The 14,593-nt window shown below is 49.0% G+C and overlaps 5 protein-coding genes across 5 annotated transcripts; 1 reads left to right on the forward strand and 4 right to left on the reverse strand.

Annotated features, from left to right (window-relative positions):
• Positions 1 to 1,369: 1,369 nt before the first annotated feature.
• Positions 1,370 to 2,740, forward strand: BO87DRAFT_454563 (uncharacterized protein; the record flags this gene model as incomplete). The annotated part of the gene is made up of 6 exons (XM_025628566.1): positions 1,370 to 1,522; positions 1,573 to 1,609; positions 1,678 to 1,745; positions 1,802 to 2,178; positions 2,269 to 2,333; positions 2,391 to 2,740. The coding sequence occupies 6 exons, from the start codon at positions 1,370 to 1,372 to the stop codon at positions 2,738 to 2,740; spliced, it is 1,050 nt and encodes a 349-aa protein (XP_025485230.1).
• Positions 2,741 to 2,790: 50 nt separating this feature from the next.
• On the reverse strand, positions 2,791 to 3,825 carry BO87DRAFT_6107 (ankyrin repeat protein). Its single transcript, XM_025629424.1, has one exon. The coding sequence runs from the start codon at positions 3,631 to 3,633 to the stop codon at positions 2,842 to 2,844; it is 792 nt and encodes a 263-aa protein (XP_025485231.1). The 5' UTR covers positions 3,634 to 3,825; the 3' UTR covers positions 2,791 to 2,841.
• A 3,973-nt stretch (positions 3,826 to 7,798) lies between these two features.
• Positions 7,799 to 10,081, reverse strand: BO87DRAFT_347965 (HET domain-containing protein; the record flags this gene model as incomplete). The annotated part of the gene is made up of 1 exon (XM_025620951.1): positions 7,799 to 10,081. The coding sequence occupies one exon, from the start codon at positions 10,079 to 10,081 to the stop codon at positions 7,799 to 7,801; it is 2,283 nt and encodes a 760-aa protein (XP_025485232.1).
• A 428-nt stretch (positions 10,082 to 10,509) lies between these two features.
• BO87DRAFT_392421 (proline racemase) lies at positions 10,510 to 11,688 on the reverse strand (the record flags this gene model as incomplete). The annotated part of the gene is made up of 3 exons (XM_025625008.1): positions 10,510 to 10,590; positions 10,632 to 11,525; positions 11,659 to 11,688. The coding sequence occupies 3 exons, from the start codon at positions 11,686 to 11,688 to the stop codon at positions 10,510 to 10,512; spliced, it is 1,005 nt and encodes a 334-aa protein (XP_025485233.1).
• Positions 11,689 to 12,260: 572 nt separating this feature from the next.
• On the reverse strand, positions 12,261 to 14,130 carry BO87DRAFT_347968 (fungal specific transcription factor domain-containing protein; the record flags this gene model as incomplete). The annotated part of the gene is made up of 2 exons (XM_025620952.1): positions 12,261 to 13,569; positions 13,616 to 14,130. The coding sequence occupies 2 exons, from the start codon at positions 14,128 to 14,130 to the stop codon at positions 12,261 to 12,263; spliced, it is 1,824 nt and encodes a 607-aa protein (XP_025485234.1).
• Between the last annotated feature and the right edge of the window lie 463 nt (positions 14,131 to 14,593).

Raw genomic sequence — 14,593 nt, forward strand, 5'->3', positions numbered from 1 at the left:
TTCTAATAGATCACTCACTATCAGTCATCCGAGGGCTACCGAGACCCGGTATTATCTGTATACAGCCGATGGTAAAAGGCGGGGATACTTTGATCAGATATAGGCTGAATATGCGCATATTGAGCCATTAATATGGGATGATTCAAATGTGGTATAGACCGGGACATTGACTACTTTTCTAAACAAAATGTCTGATACTATGCCCATCTACGGAAAGGCCCAATGTTCGACATACACCGGGAGGTGCCTATGCAAAGGAGTCTGTTTCACAGTGAAAGGCAATCCAAATGCAGTTTTCTGCTGCTATTGTGGTGATTGTGCTCTCGGAGCTGGGGGGCCTTGTCAGATCGTGCGTATAAACTCTTTCCCTCCATTCTCCCGGAAATATTCAGCATCACATGATATATACTGATAACATAGTTACTATGCTGAAGACCGCGACATACTTCACACCAAACTTCACACTTCACGATCCTGAGCGACTTGCCAAACGCTACATCGTCAATAATACCCTGAGTGGACGGTCAAAAGTCAAGTGTTTCTGCAGCGGCTGCGGGTGCACTATATACACGATGCCGGCGACTAATGGGGATGAGGAGATAGTTGTAAGAACAGCTCTGATCGAAAATGGGTATGTAAAATGACTATCCTTCCTCTTCATGATCGAGCGACATGCGTACTAATGATGATATTACCAGCCTGGAATTGTTTAAGCCCACGATCGAGTGCTGTGTGAGAAACCGACCGAGCTATTTCTCTGCTACCACGACGGGCAAACAGTATGACCTTATGCCTTGAATGAATGATGAGGTGGTTGAGGATGCGGGGTTGATGGGTAAGGGTTATCTATATGTTTCACTGGGTCTTCAGTCAGTGCTTAGGATGATAACTACCTTATTCTGTTTTGTTCCTATACCCCCGGATGAGCAAACCATGAATTTTCTTAATTGATGATCGGCGTGTTCCCGACTGCAAATACCCGTGCACTGACCCAAATTCCATTCTGCAGTCCCTCAAACAACTTAAATCTCACTGCATAAGCCACATGGGGCCAAAAGCCACTCATTATCCATTCAGGGTAGTCGCTCAAAAACTGCACCTTGGAAGACCTTACCTTAACAAGCTTAGAGTGTGAAAAGTCAGGTATTGACTCAATTAGACTCAAGTATTAACGCTGCCCCCTGCATCAATCCAGCGGCAGCTCTGCCCATACAAGGCAGACTAGGGCTTATAACATACGACCTCTCAGCCCCCAAATGTCCTCACATCCCCGCGAATATTCCAAATATAACATGACGCAAGTTGGACATTTATTATCAATGCTTCCGGCCTTCTTAGTACGCTCTTTCATACGACCCAGCTAGCGACCATGGCCGATTCAGGTAGCTGGCAGCGCTACAACCGTGATGCTTCAATATCTATTACGGTGCTGGGCGTTGTCTTCGTGGGATTGCGATTTTCCTCGAGGCATTTGGGAAAGGTGCCTCTGGGGTTAGAGGATGCGCTGATTGTGGCTGCGTTGGTATGTTATCCTCCACCATACGCAGAGTCCATTTTAACGATGAAACGTAGTTTAACTTATTCGTCATTTTTGTACTCGACTTAGTGAGTAGGTTACCTCTTCACAACAATTTCTCCTTTATTTTTTTATCTTGGAATAATACTAGAACACAATAGTGGTAAAATACGGCCTTAGCCTACACCAATCCACAATCCCCATAGATGATATCATAACCATCAACAAAGTAAGCCCTATCCCTTCATATTCCCTATCAAGAAAGCCATCCTGATACAATAGCAGCTCCTACTCCCCGCAGAAGTATTCTACTGTACCTCCCTAATCCTCACCAAAACCTCCATCCTAGCAATGTATCACCGGATCTTCCACATCCATCAGCCCACACGCATAGCCGTGTACGTTCTGGGAGCGATCACGGTCATCAGAGCAGTATCTCTCATTATTGCCTCCATCTTCCAATGTATTCCTGTCTCTCGGGCATGGGACAAATCCCACCCGGGACGGTGCATTAATCTAAAGGATACATTCATTGCGAATGATGTTGTGAATGCTATCACCGATGTGGTCATTCTGGGGCTTTTGATCGGCAGAGTATGGAAAGTGCAGGCTGGGTGGGGGGTTAGAATTAGGGCGGTAGGGATGATTTCTTTGGGGGGCTTGTAAGTGGTTTTTTTTTTTCTTCAGTCCATACTTCTTCGTCTTGTTGTTATTGAGAGTGTATTGGTTTTGTACTAACGATGCTCACATAGTGTGGTTTTCACGAGCATATATCGCATCATTACGCTAGTCGATGTCGACTTTGATGACTTAACATGTACATTGGCCCGTCTATTCCTTGGCTAGCCCCAAGTAGTGTGCTGATGAATCGCAGACACACTGGGCCGATCCAACGCATGGTGCGTTATTGAAGTATCTTCGGGGATTATCTCTGCTTGTATCCCAACCCTGCGTCCGCTGGCAAGGGCTCTGTTTCCGGGAGTGTTCAGCAGAAAGCAGTCGTCTCAAGGACAGGGGAATTCAAGCTATCTTAAACCAGGGAATGGTGGGTTATCAGATGATTCTAGCAGAGACGGAGTGTATAAGAGACCAGAGGTGGGCGTGGGGTTTGATGGGGATGAGTACCCATTGACAGTGGTTAAGGTGAGAGGGAGAGTCGAAGGAATCGGGTTTCAAAAGCGACTGGGGATTATGTTGAGCGAGATTATTGCCCATCACAAATAGCGCTTGTTCATTACATTGCTAGACACTCTGCTTCAGCCGTGATAAGCAGCAATCCTTGATTTCAATCGTTGAATCTAGAGGGAGTAACTCGTTTATTCACTTCAAGATAAAACCTGGTCTTCGCAGGCTGTGTCATCATCAGACTGAGCTGCCTCCTTTCCCGCTTCCGTCCCATCAAGATATTTTTCATAAGGCAGCAACGCCTGGATTATTCTGTCACGTTTGTCCTGCCGTTCAAGAAACGAGTCGCACTTTGTGTGTGCATAAAACAAGGCCGTCCGTCCCTCATTATCGCGAACCTTCCAGTCAGCGCCGCTTTCTAATAGGATACTGACCATCTCGTCGTAGCACGATTGAGCTGCACACATCAAAGCAGTTCTTCCCCAGTCATCCTGAATGTCGAGTTGAGCGCTAAGTTCCAGAAGGGAACGAATGCAATCAGTGCTTCTACTGTAGCTACAGCCATAAATCAGGGCTGTTTTGCCATCCACATCCTGGCGGTTCACGTCTGCGCCCTTTGCTACTAGTTGACGAACGATATTACTCCAACATCTATCAACAGCATGATATAGCGGGAACCATCCGTCTTTATCTGTGGCTGCCTCGACGTTTGCCTCACTTTGTATCAGCAAAGCCGTTACTGCCTCGTGATTGTATTGCATAGCGAAGAGCAGAGCCGTCTGACCGTCATTGTCTTCAATGTCCAGATGGGCTCCATTCTGAATTAGTGCATCAACGATCTTGTAGCACCCTTTCCGGGATGCGCAAATCAAAGCCGTGGCGCCTGTCTCATTGCGGATGTCAATCTGCGGCTTAGCTGCCAGCAAGAGACGGGCTTTTTCACATCTCTCACAAGAGCTGCACGAATCAAAGCGGTCATACCCTTTCTGCATTGGATGTTTAAATTGGAGCCATTTCGTAGCAGTAGACTCAACGCCTCATCGGAGCCACGCCTGACTGCACAGATCAATGCTGTTTCTCCAAAATTGTCTTGTGAGTCAAGCTGAGGTTTGTAGTTTAAGAGAAGCCGAACTATCAAGTCATGTCTTCCAGCCACGGCCGTTATAAAAGGAGTAGCACCGTTGTTGTCTTTGAGATTAATGTCGACACCGTAGTCCAGGAGTAGCTTCACAAATTCTTCTCTTCCCCTTCCGGCTGCATAATGTAAGGGGGTCCGTCCGTACCAATCAACCATGTTTGGATCGGCGCCCTTCTCTAGGAGGGCTTGCCCCACTGCAAGATGACCGCCAACAATTGCCATGTGTAACGGTGTACGCCTACCCTGTTGGCAATTCGGCGGGTCCTTGGCATAGAAGAGCTTCAACGGAGACTTGATTGCCCATCGGAACTTCGCACATCAGTTCATCCTCGGGAGTTGTGATTTTCTCTTGTTCAGGGCCAACATGCCGATTCTCAAGTATCTTTGCAACATCTGTCTGGCTATTCAATAAAGCCAGTTGCAGAGGCGTCACACCAAACTTGTCCTTTTGGTGCCATAAACGAACATGGTCGTAAAAAACACTCGAAGAATTCCTTGCGCCCATATTCTGCGGCCCACGCGAAAACATTCCTTCCCCAGCTATCCTTTGCATTTAGATCGCCGCCGTTCCTGACAAGGTCTTTGGCGATATTGATCAGCCCAAAGTAAGCTGCCAAATGAAGCCCGGTGATGTCTTGTGGTTTTTCCAGCTTCATATCAAAAGAGCGGCTATCCAGGAGGCGCATGTACTGTGCATACATGGCCACCTTTTCCTTTGACATCAGAAGTGGCAGTAGAAGCTCATCACCTACTGGGTCAAGTCGAGAATGGTAGTCCCAATATTGAGCTGCATAGCGGTAAAAGGGATGCTGTGATACTATAGTTGCGGCGTCCTGACTCATATTCCAGTCACAGGACAGATATGTGACGCAGGTTTCGGCGATTCTCCGATGAGCATTTGGAAACTATTCTTCCAAACGATTGTTTATAAAGCCCTGCGCAGTATGATGGGCGAGATGGATAACCTCGCTCTCCATGTCCACAGAGACGAACCCCGCGCACACAGAGACTATCAATATGGCATCAACAACGTCTTCCGTATCAAGAGACTGACTGCCCGTTTGTATTGCTAATGCATGTTGCAATTCACGAATACTCAGAGGCCTTCCGACACATACGATCCATGAAAGGGCATCCAAGGCCAAATTTCTTAGGTTTAGTGATTGATCCTCGATACGCTCCATAGTCTTCTCGTACGCCAATTTTTGAAGTTCTGGATTGTTAGACAGTTCTGCTAATGCCTGGTGCATCCGCTTGGGTGAGACTTGGTCACTCAAGGAATCGAGGCACAGCTTTGCAAAATGAAACCTGCGTTCGTGTTCAGTCAGATGAGCATCGGAAATCAAACCATTCACTGACCAATGGTACTTACATTCCGCTAGCAGCCCGGGGAATATCCTCCAAGATCCTGTCCATCATTGCTTGATCCTGCGTAACAAAGGACGGTAGGGAAGTGATATTCCCATGGATATAGCTTCGAACATCTTCATCCGTGGCACGTATCTCCAGAGAACAACAGCCATGCCTTTCCCTGAACATCTTCTGAATCTCAGGGGCGAACAGTGAAGTTGCGAGTATATTTAGGCCAGTAGCATCCTGAATGCGAAGAAGCTGCGATAGGAATTCCGTCGGTCCTTTCATAGGACTTTGGAACTCATCCAGCCCGTCGATAACAACGTATACCTGCCTATCACTACTCATAGAACAAAGAATTTATTTCGACCATCTCGCGTGTTGACGGTTGCAAGCCCCTGGTACTATGTCGACCATAAAGAGTCTGCAGACCCTGCATCATTTGCCGGTCTTGTTGGGCAAGCTGCTTCAGAATTGACGCAACAATGTTCCTGGTTCTCTGTTGTGATGGAAATCTGAAGCTGAAGGACACATATCCAAGCGCGTGACTCAGATTGTTATCATGCCGGTGTGTATTAATATATTCAATGATGGTAGCTGCCATGACCGTCTTTCCTGCGCCAGGAATGCCTAGACAGAGTAGTGTTTGCCCTTTGGCCTGGTACCAGGACTGGAATTTGTCCGAGTTCAATAACCACTGGCCGGTGTCTGGGTGAATCCCATCAAAGATAAAGCTTTTGTCGATATCGTAGGGAAAGTCATTCAGCCATGCGAGTGTTGTCTTATTATGGTTGTGGGTTATCATATCATCAAGTTTGGCGACTCGTTTTTCTACTTCTCGCAATTCCCACGAAACTGCCCAGTGTTAGCTTATAGTTTTCCGACGATAAGTATACCTTGACACACAGTCTTCGCTAATTTGAGAAGTGATTCCGGTACTGCTAGGCTCCTCAGCTGGCATGACTCGCAGAAGATCTTTGGCATACGCGGCTGCCGTGACTGCTGCATATCGCTGCCAATTATCGTACTTATGGCCGTCGGAGTAATTGGCAATTCCTCTGATGACGACACACGGAAGGTCATTCATAAGCCCCGCGGCCTCTGTTTCAAAACAGCACACGCCCCAAGCGTCTCTCAGATAATTCCGGTACACGACAGACCTCATCATAGCATTGGCCGAGGCGATAATACCATAGTGAACGACAGGTTCATCTGTTTCACGATCAAGGCGCTTTTCCAGCCCTTCAAGCCCATAGTCCCTGTAATCATTTCCCTCACTATGCGGGAGATCTGGCTTGTATAGTCGATCGAGCTCTCGGCCTGGGAAGCGAAAACCCCATGATAGTAATTGGCTGGACTTGTGTCTAATGTCATCAATGAAGGCTGTCATCTTTCCCCGGCCAATGTCATGATCAGACTGCAGCAGCTTCATCGCAGCCAGTAGAAGCTTCGGTGGTTTATTCATGTGCGATCTGATTTCGAACCCATCATCCTTCCAGCGGCCTTTGTCATACTGCAATACTCCGCCTTGATTATCGTGAGAAGCTGGGAAAAAAACAACAAGCCAAAAACGGGCACATGGGGACCACAAAGGAGCTTACTGTAGTTTCCCTTCGGCTCACTAACAACAACATCTCCTAACCGAATGTCATTCAATGGGTCCTTAGAATCGGGTGCTGAAGGTGCCGCTCCGCCTATCCCGACCATCAGACCGAATCGGATATTCCGAAATGTCCTAACCATGTTAGCCCTAGTATGGGCAATGGCATCGGCACCGTACGAGCCCGCTCCAGGGAATGCGATGACCACTTTGTGTTCCCCCATTCGGCCAACGATATAAACATTGTTATCATTCTGCCGTCTACGAGGCTGTTCATGTTCCTCATCAAGGAAGGCTCGAGAAGCAGTGACCTCGTCTTTGATAGCGCAGACCCAGCCCACAGTGTAAACGCTAGGATCAAGCCTGGGAGGCATAGCTGATTTTGGTCGTGCACCTTGGTCACAAAGAGTGTGGGAAGATATCCATCTATGATGGAACGCAAGACCTGGTCGAGCTAATAAGAGTTCCAAAACGGCAGCCGAAGCTGTTATTAGGCATCAGCCTCGCTCATATCGACCCCTTGCGCACGGGCGCGTACGCCTAGAGTGTCAGCCAATCAACCACTGTGAATGCTAGAACAACACATCGCAGCCTTGTACTCTATACTAGCTTCCCCGCCTCGGCGCTATGGCTCACGCTGTCACCCAATCATACCGAATGCCAATCGCATTAGTTTATGTGTTGGTGGTGGATGTCAACATTGAGTGGAAAGGAGATGCGAGAGGGCCGAAATACTTCTTAAGACGCCACGACCTGTGAAGTTTCGAGATTGTCGGACATTAATGTTGGAAGAGACGAGTGATTCGCATGTTGTCTCCGATACTCGAGGCAGGGCTGTTTACCTACAGAATAAGAGATGTGGGATACTTGGCGATGAGCGCTCCTTCGTTGCATGCGACACTAGAGTTCTCAGCTACATCCTGCGGGGGCCTCACGACATCTCAAATAGCGCCAGAGAAAATACTGCCATTCTATGTAGGTGGCATCTTCGACTAGCGTGTCCGGTCTATGCTTTGCTTCCTGTTGACAGGGTCACTGATGACCAAAGTACATATCTTGAACAAGGTCAAGATAATGAAATCGTCTCTCTCCTCATATTCGTAGTACCATCACCACCCAGTTTTCCTAATTCCGCTCGATCCAACCATGCAGATCCCACACGCTCATGGTGCCCCTCTCTCCCACCCTGAACTTCCTTCACAAGAAGAACAAAAATCCCGATATGATCCCACGGCGTGCATAGGGCAATGCTATGCTTTCTTTCGAAGAGCACCAGCCCCGTATATTCCTCCTCTATCACCCCATCCTCACTTGAACAAGGAAGTGGCCCGCAGAACAGCACCGGAGCACGGGAATACCCATCCCCTATAACGATTCTGACTGCGGGAACAGAAGTAGTCCCAGAGGGAATACTAAAGAGCTTTATCTGGAGGCAATGGAGGACGGTACATTCAATCTGCAGAAAGGGCGAGAATTCAGGCAAGATATTCCCCCAAAGAGCGCTGTTGTGGTTGACGAAGAATTCTTCTATTGAGATATCCCCTATGGAGATATGGTCAATACTCTGACGAAGGTTGAAGCAAATCCATATGCGAACAGGCTGATGCCCATCCAGCTCCTGTGGGAGAAGATCATCCTCTGCACAGCCGAATCTCCTGTTCCAGAGAAAGTAGTGATATGAGACCTGACCTATCCAGCCGGCCCAGGACCAGCTGGGGAATTCTTTTCTCCGTGTTAAGTGTCCATCTTCGCCATTTGCACTGCAATCATCTTTGCAAGGAGGTTGGTAAATAGGCTCCCAGGACAGTGCGCAGACGAAACGGAGATTTGGATCGCGCGCTAGATTATAGGGAGTTTCTCCGTCAAACAAGAACGGAATACCGTAGAAGGTTGGATGATCGGAGCGAGCGAGGATGCCTCGAAAGGCGTTGATAGCATCGGAGTTGTAGGAGAGGCTTCGACTTGAGTAGTGTGATAGGTGTGTACGGAAGGCCCATGGTCGATATGGCCTACTGGAATAGTATGCTGGATGTTGGCATATTTGATAGGTGAACCGAGAAGAATCAAGGATGTCGTCGCGGGCAGGTTTTGTGGCTGTTTGGGCCGTGGCCATGAGTGACAAAGGAACAGGGGAGAGCACGGTCGACTCGCAATTTGTGGTCTCTCCGCACATATAGTAAACCTGAAAGTCGGTGAAGAACAGACATCGACGCGAGAGAATTACTTCCTGAAAGGTCCAGCCACGAGATATCCATGGACTGGAGGCTAAAGCACGTCGTATAGAAGGCAGCGTAGACACCAGTCTCAAATATGTCCCAGAGGCTGTCGGTGAGGCTGCTTGTGGTTGGCGCCGTCGTGGAACCGCACCAACGCCAGGTAACCCGGAAATCGAAATATCAGAACCAGCTGCGATTATAGTAGCATAGGAACCGGAGTATATCAGATCCATGCGAGATATTTGATCGTGCTTTTCTTGTGCGTTGTCCTGGTTGATGCAGTATTTGTCGACCCAGAGATACCTACCTCCGAGGTTGTTGACGACTCTGATGGCATCTTTGATAGTGCCATGTACTTCGTCCGAAAGCAAAGCCTTATGGCTTGGTATTTGGACAGCTGCATCCTCTGGTGACAGTTGTCCCCATACGTAGCTGAGCGCGAAATACGCCCAACCTGGCTGAAGTGGGACAATTTGCCGGGTCTGGCAATCGATCACCTTTAATACGAAAGGCGGAGGAGTAGGTGAGCAAGTACATCGAGGCCCATGATGACTCTGGCAGCTCTCCATCCACTCCTTCAGACGAGTGTAATCGATCCGATTCGGCAACACTCGGACCCCGTGAGTCCGTATGTTGGCAACATTAGACCCCTCCACCGGCATAATGACGCTTTGTTCCAGATGGCTGCAGATATCAAGGATCCTGATTTCACTGGTGATGAAGACATCATCCCCGCTTCCCGGAAACACTGCGAGAAACAAACTGTTTGACTCATCACTCATATACTCATCCCCCCTGCGAATTTGCTTGATGATATCTCGCCGGTTAGGTTCTGTTGGCATTTCTGTCGTAACACCTACTTCTTTTATGAGGCTGCTGAATGCACGTAAATGATATTGACTGGTATCCCATGTTGATTGACGAGCTGATACGTCGAGGTCGAACTTGACTTTGTCGAAGAGATCGCACATCGGACAAGGCGTGTTTGGGTCGGAAATGTTACTACCCAGTGATATGATTGGCAGACCTTCGAACCTTGCATCTCGGACATCGTTGCTGAGTTGGAATATTGCATCGAAGTCAATAGTGCGGCACCTTGTGCAGAGAGGTGCTTCTTGTTCCAGGGCATCCATGGTCTGTTGCAACGATGGGAGGTCTTAGTGTAGAAGCGTACCAGAAGATGTAGCATATATTGCACATCTAAGCTACTACACATTGGGCATGTAAACAAAAATAATGGTTGCAGTCAGCGATGGGCGTCTAGCTGACGTGAGCCCCGCCCCGCAGGATCCGACTCTTGGCCCGAGCTGCGGGTGGAAACAGAACTAAGCGTTGGGGGCAGATGTAAATGAATCTAGTAGCACTGGGCTGGAAACATCATCTGGCAATATGAGTAATAATTTCTGTCAAACACTCGAACCAAATTTTTCATATTTGAGTTTGCTCTTGGAATTAGATCAAGGGCCTAATTATGCTAGCAATCTTGATTTACAACAGGCATATTCCATACAGTTCAGTGTAAATGGCCCACATGCAACCTCTCAAAACAGATTTTCATCAACTAACGCAAGATGAATCCTGGAGAAAGGGGATCTTCCTCGTCAATCAAGAACCGCGACTGCGCAACCAGATGTGTCTGGCCCTTCACGAGCACATTACAGGAATCAAAGCCCCCATGGGAACCCCCCCCCGGGACTCTATCTCGGCTTCAAAAGCCGACCCGATAATGGAGTGATGTAATAGCTTCTGGTTCTTTCGAAACCGACCATCCGAAGATAGGAGGGCAATTCTCGCACAAGTGCCAGAACCACAAGGGGACCGATCAATCTGACCATCACCATAGACAGTAACATTCCTCTGGACAATTGTCTTCCGGTAATCGGGATGGTTCCTTTCGTCCTCGAAAAAGATAACTGCGTACAACTCATAATCGAGATTGGTTGCCCTATCACCAAGTGCTGCTTTTATCTCTCGCTGAAGTTTGATGAATGCATCCGCATTGCCCGGCTTGACCTCAAGACCCAATTCAGCAGCACTCACTGAAGCCATAACAGCACCGGCAAAAGCCAAGTCAACACGGATCTCCTCATTACGAGAAGGGATCTTCACAGATAGTCCCTTCTCTATCGGAAAGCTGGCGATATTCATAAAGTAAGCCTGTGCTGGCTCTCCATCTTTCATAGTAACATGCGCTGCCACACGACCAGACGGAACATCAATCATCACCTCCACAACTCCATTCTCTGGAGCCTCGACAAGACCTGTCGACACAGCCCAGGACCCTAGGGCAATGGTACCATGACCACACGCCGTTGAGAATCCGCTCGTATGCCAGAACAATACACCGAAGTGCGCACCCAAGTCGTCTGGCGGGGTGATAAATCCCCCGTACATGTCAGCATGCCCTCGGGGTTCATGACTCAGAAATTTGCGGAGCCTATCCAACGGGTGGTTCTCGGTCTGGATGATCTGTTTGCGCCGGTCAGAGACGGTTCTACCTGTAGGCATGTACCCTGATGGAACTTCGGGGATGATGCGGAATGGCTCGCCGGCTGTGTGCCAGTCCTCGGACTTAATCTAGTAAAATGGGTTGGTTGTCATGGTTTGTGTGCTATTGGAAGAAGAGGAGATGGCTTGTAGTGGAAGGTGAGACTTGAGGGATATAGATGTCAGTATAGCATATTCTGAGTTGACTAGAATAGCTTGTTACTTTGTAGGTTGAGCTTTCAAGGAGAAACATGCTTTTTAAATATAGAATTTCTGGCTGTCGAAAGAGGAAGCTATCCCAAGGTGCTAACCGGAAACGGCAACAATGCGGTCAGCTCGGGAAGGCCGATCATCCCGCATATCAATTTTATGAGTAATACAATTGCTACAAGATATCTTTGAAAAAAAGCATATGAAAAAAAGCAAAGAGACAGAGTAAGTAGAAAGTAACCAAGGGGGGAAAGAAAATCGTCTGAGTATTTGGAGTCTTTATAGGTCGCCCTTGCCCCATCCTCTGGGAAGGAGAAGAAATAAAAAAAGCAGACAAATGCGCCAAGACAAGACAAGAGGGAAAACATCTCACAACAAGACGGTGACAGCCAAGCATATGTATGCTAGCGGGATTGCAGATGCCGACCAGCGTACAAATAAAGACTGCGTTAATGTACCTATTTCAGGTGGTGATTTCGCCGTCCTGGAGCTACTGCTTGCCATGAATGAAATTGATTGTGAAGTGCGCCTTCCTCTCGTTCTTGATGCATCGTGATCACCCCTGCTACCTCGGTGAGACTCTCTCCAGGGCATCTACTGATCAACATTCCAATCTCATTCCATCCCCAGCCCCCACCCCGGACCGAACACCTCCCGAAACACATCCGCAAACCCTTCATCCAGTCCCATCGCAACAGATCCCAAGACCGGATCGCAGCTGCTCCCCACCAGACCTGATTCGGATGAAAAGTGCAGCCCGCTATCCGCAACAACGCCAGGCCCCATCCCCGTCCCAACTTTGGCCCGTAAGACACTAAGCAAATGCCTCCCGAGCACGGACGCAATTCCAATTCTATGAGACGGGGTGCTTCCAGCCTTCTCTAGCTGCAGGGCTACCTGCCCTAGCAGCCCTAGCAACTCGCCCTCATCGTCGGCATGGGTATCATACAAGGTGGGGAAGAGTCTGAGGGCGAGAGCGGCGGCGTAGGCGATCATCGCCCAAGATGGGGAGAGAAGACAGTACAGAGGTTCACCAATCGATTGGAGATCGTGGACAGCGAGGGTACAACATTGAACCGCGGCTGTAAAGCAGTCTTCTTGGAGGGCGTGGGAGTGGATAGTTGAGGTATTCAGGGCGAAAGAGAGCATCCAGAGACGGTTATGTAGATATACGTACGTGAGGAAGGCTGTGGATATGTTGAGAGAGGGGGTGACAGCTTTTGAAGTACACCCAGGAAGCCAGGTAATTCGCCACGGGTCTAGAATAGAGTCCATGAGATCGCGGACCCAGTGGGGGTTGTCGTGGGTGAAAGAGGCTTGCTGGTGCAGGATATGATGAAGGTCTGCTAGATGTCGACGGAGGAGAATAAAGGCACATGTGTCCTTGTCGGTAGAATCGGCAAGAGGGTGCAGCCACCAGTTCTGAATATTCCGGGTAAGGGGGGACTCGGGAAAGGCAGTTGCTCGCCCGTAAGCGGCGCTGGTAGCGCGTTCCCACAGGAGGATGCGCAGCCAAGTGCGTTCGTGATTACGCGCCTGTTGCTGGGACATGATCGAGTCGGAGGCAAGAGTGTTCGAAGGACTAACCTGGTCTAAGCCTAGCTCAGTGGCGACGGCGACGGCGTAGGAGGTGTAGAGCCATGAGCGTTCCTCAGACAATGTCGGGGCAGGGGTAGCAGAGAGGAGCGAAATGTAGTATCCTTGGACGATTTCGACTGACTTGTACCCAGATGTGTGGACATGTCGCGAGAGGGTCTCGCCGTGAAGGCGCAGGCGTTTGGCGTACGATGCAGACTGGTGATCGAATTGAGCCGTAATGGCCAGAATCCATGTGAAGAGAAGAGCGGAGCGAGAGCGCACATAGTCGACGGTGTGAAGAATTGGGTCAAGAATGCCGTTGATGGGGTGTAAGCGGACGAAATAGCTAGTATTTCATTAGCAAGATAATTGTTAGAAAGTAATGCACATACATTGAAAACAAATTTTGCGCATCCTCTAACGATAATAGCCCCAGCTCAATAGGATCCAGATCTGGGCCGACATCTCGAGATGGATCCGCATCAGGAGGTCGAAAATAATTTGATTGGGACAGGATGGGTAGTGTGGTATCGTAAATGGCACTGAGGCCCTCTTCCAATGTGTGTCGACTTAGCTGCAGACCTAGGGACGCGTAGACTGAGTGCTGGAGGAGCACCGGGCCTCCACTTGTAGTACATGGTAGATCCAGCGACGGCGTCAATGGCTGTGCTGCGCTAGATGCGTCCGCCAGGAGTGCGAGTGGATTGCTAACTGGCTCCTTTGGAGTTGGTAAGCCATCATGGTAGCTTCTCATTGCACCGTCTGTGGTTGGCACTGGCCTTTTACCGTCGCTACCATGCTGCAGCTTCGCCACGATGACTTGAAGTAATTCCTCTTGGCCCGTGGTATTCAACACCTGTTGTACCTCATCAGCTGATACCGGTGCTTTCTTGAGCTGAGCTTGCATCTTTCGATAAGACTTCTCGAACCCATTATAGCGACCAACAGCACCAGGCCTACGACCCAAAGGACGGGGAGGGGGGATGTTGCAGCGACGATTGTTGCGTCGACAGCGGTCGCATGGCTCCGATAGATCGGGCCGGATACAGCGCATCTTCAGGTGACGACATACTTCGCATGCGGCTGCAGAGGGCCTGGAGATTTTCCTAGCTTGACTTGAACGAGTGCTTGGGGCCATAGTCAAAGAATCATGGGATGAGAGCTTCTAGGTAGTCGCAGGAAAATTACCCGAATTACCGAGAAATTCTAGAGAAATGCGGGGAATCACGGTATTCGGACAACCCTACCATGGCCGGTTTCGCCACTTTCCATTCAGCATGGGGCATGGACTGAAAGAAGCTGGTTAGAGTTCGTATACATGAATTTGCTATCAGCCTGACCGAATGGCCTTTCCCTATAACCCGGTCTTG

Source organism: Aspergillus neoniger, assembly GCF_003184625.1.
Source record: "Aspergillus neoniger CBS 115656 unplaced genomic scaffold BO87scaffold_1, whole genome shotgun sequence".
Classification (NCBI taxonomy): domain Eukaryota; kingdom Fungi; phylum Ascomycota; class Eurotiomycetes; order Eurotiales; family Aspergillaceae; genus Aspergillus; species Aspergillus neoniger.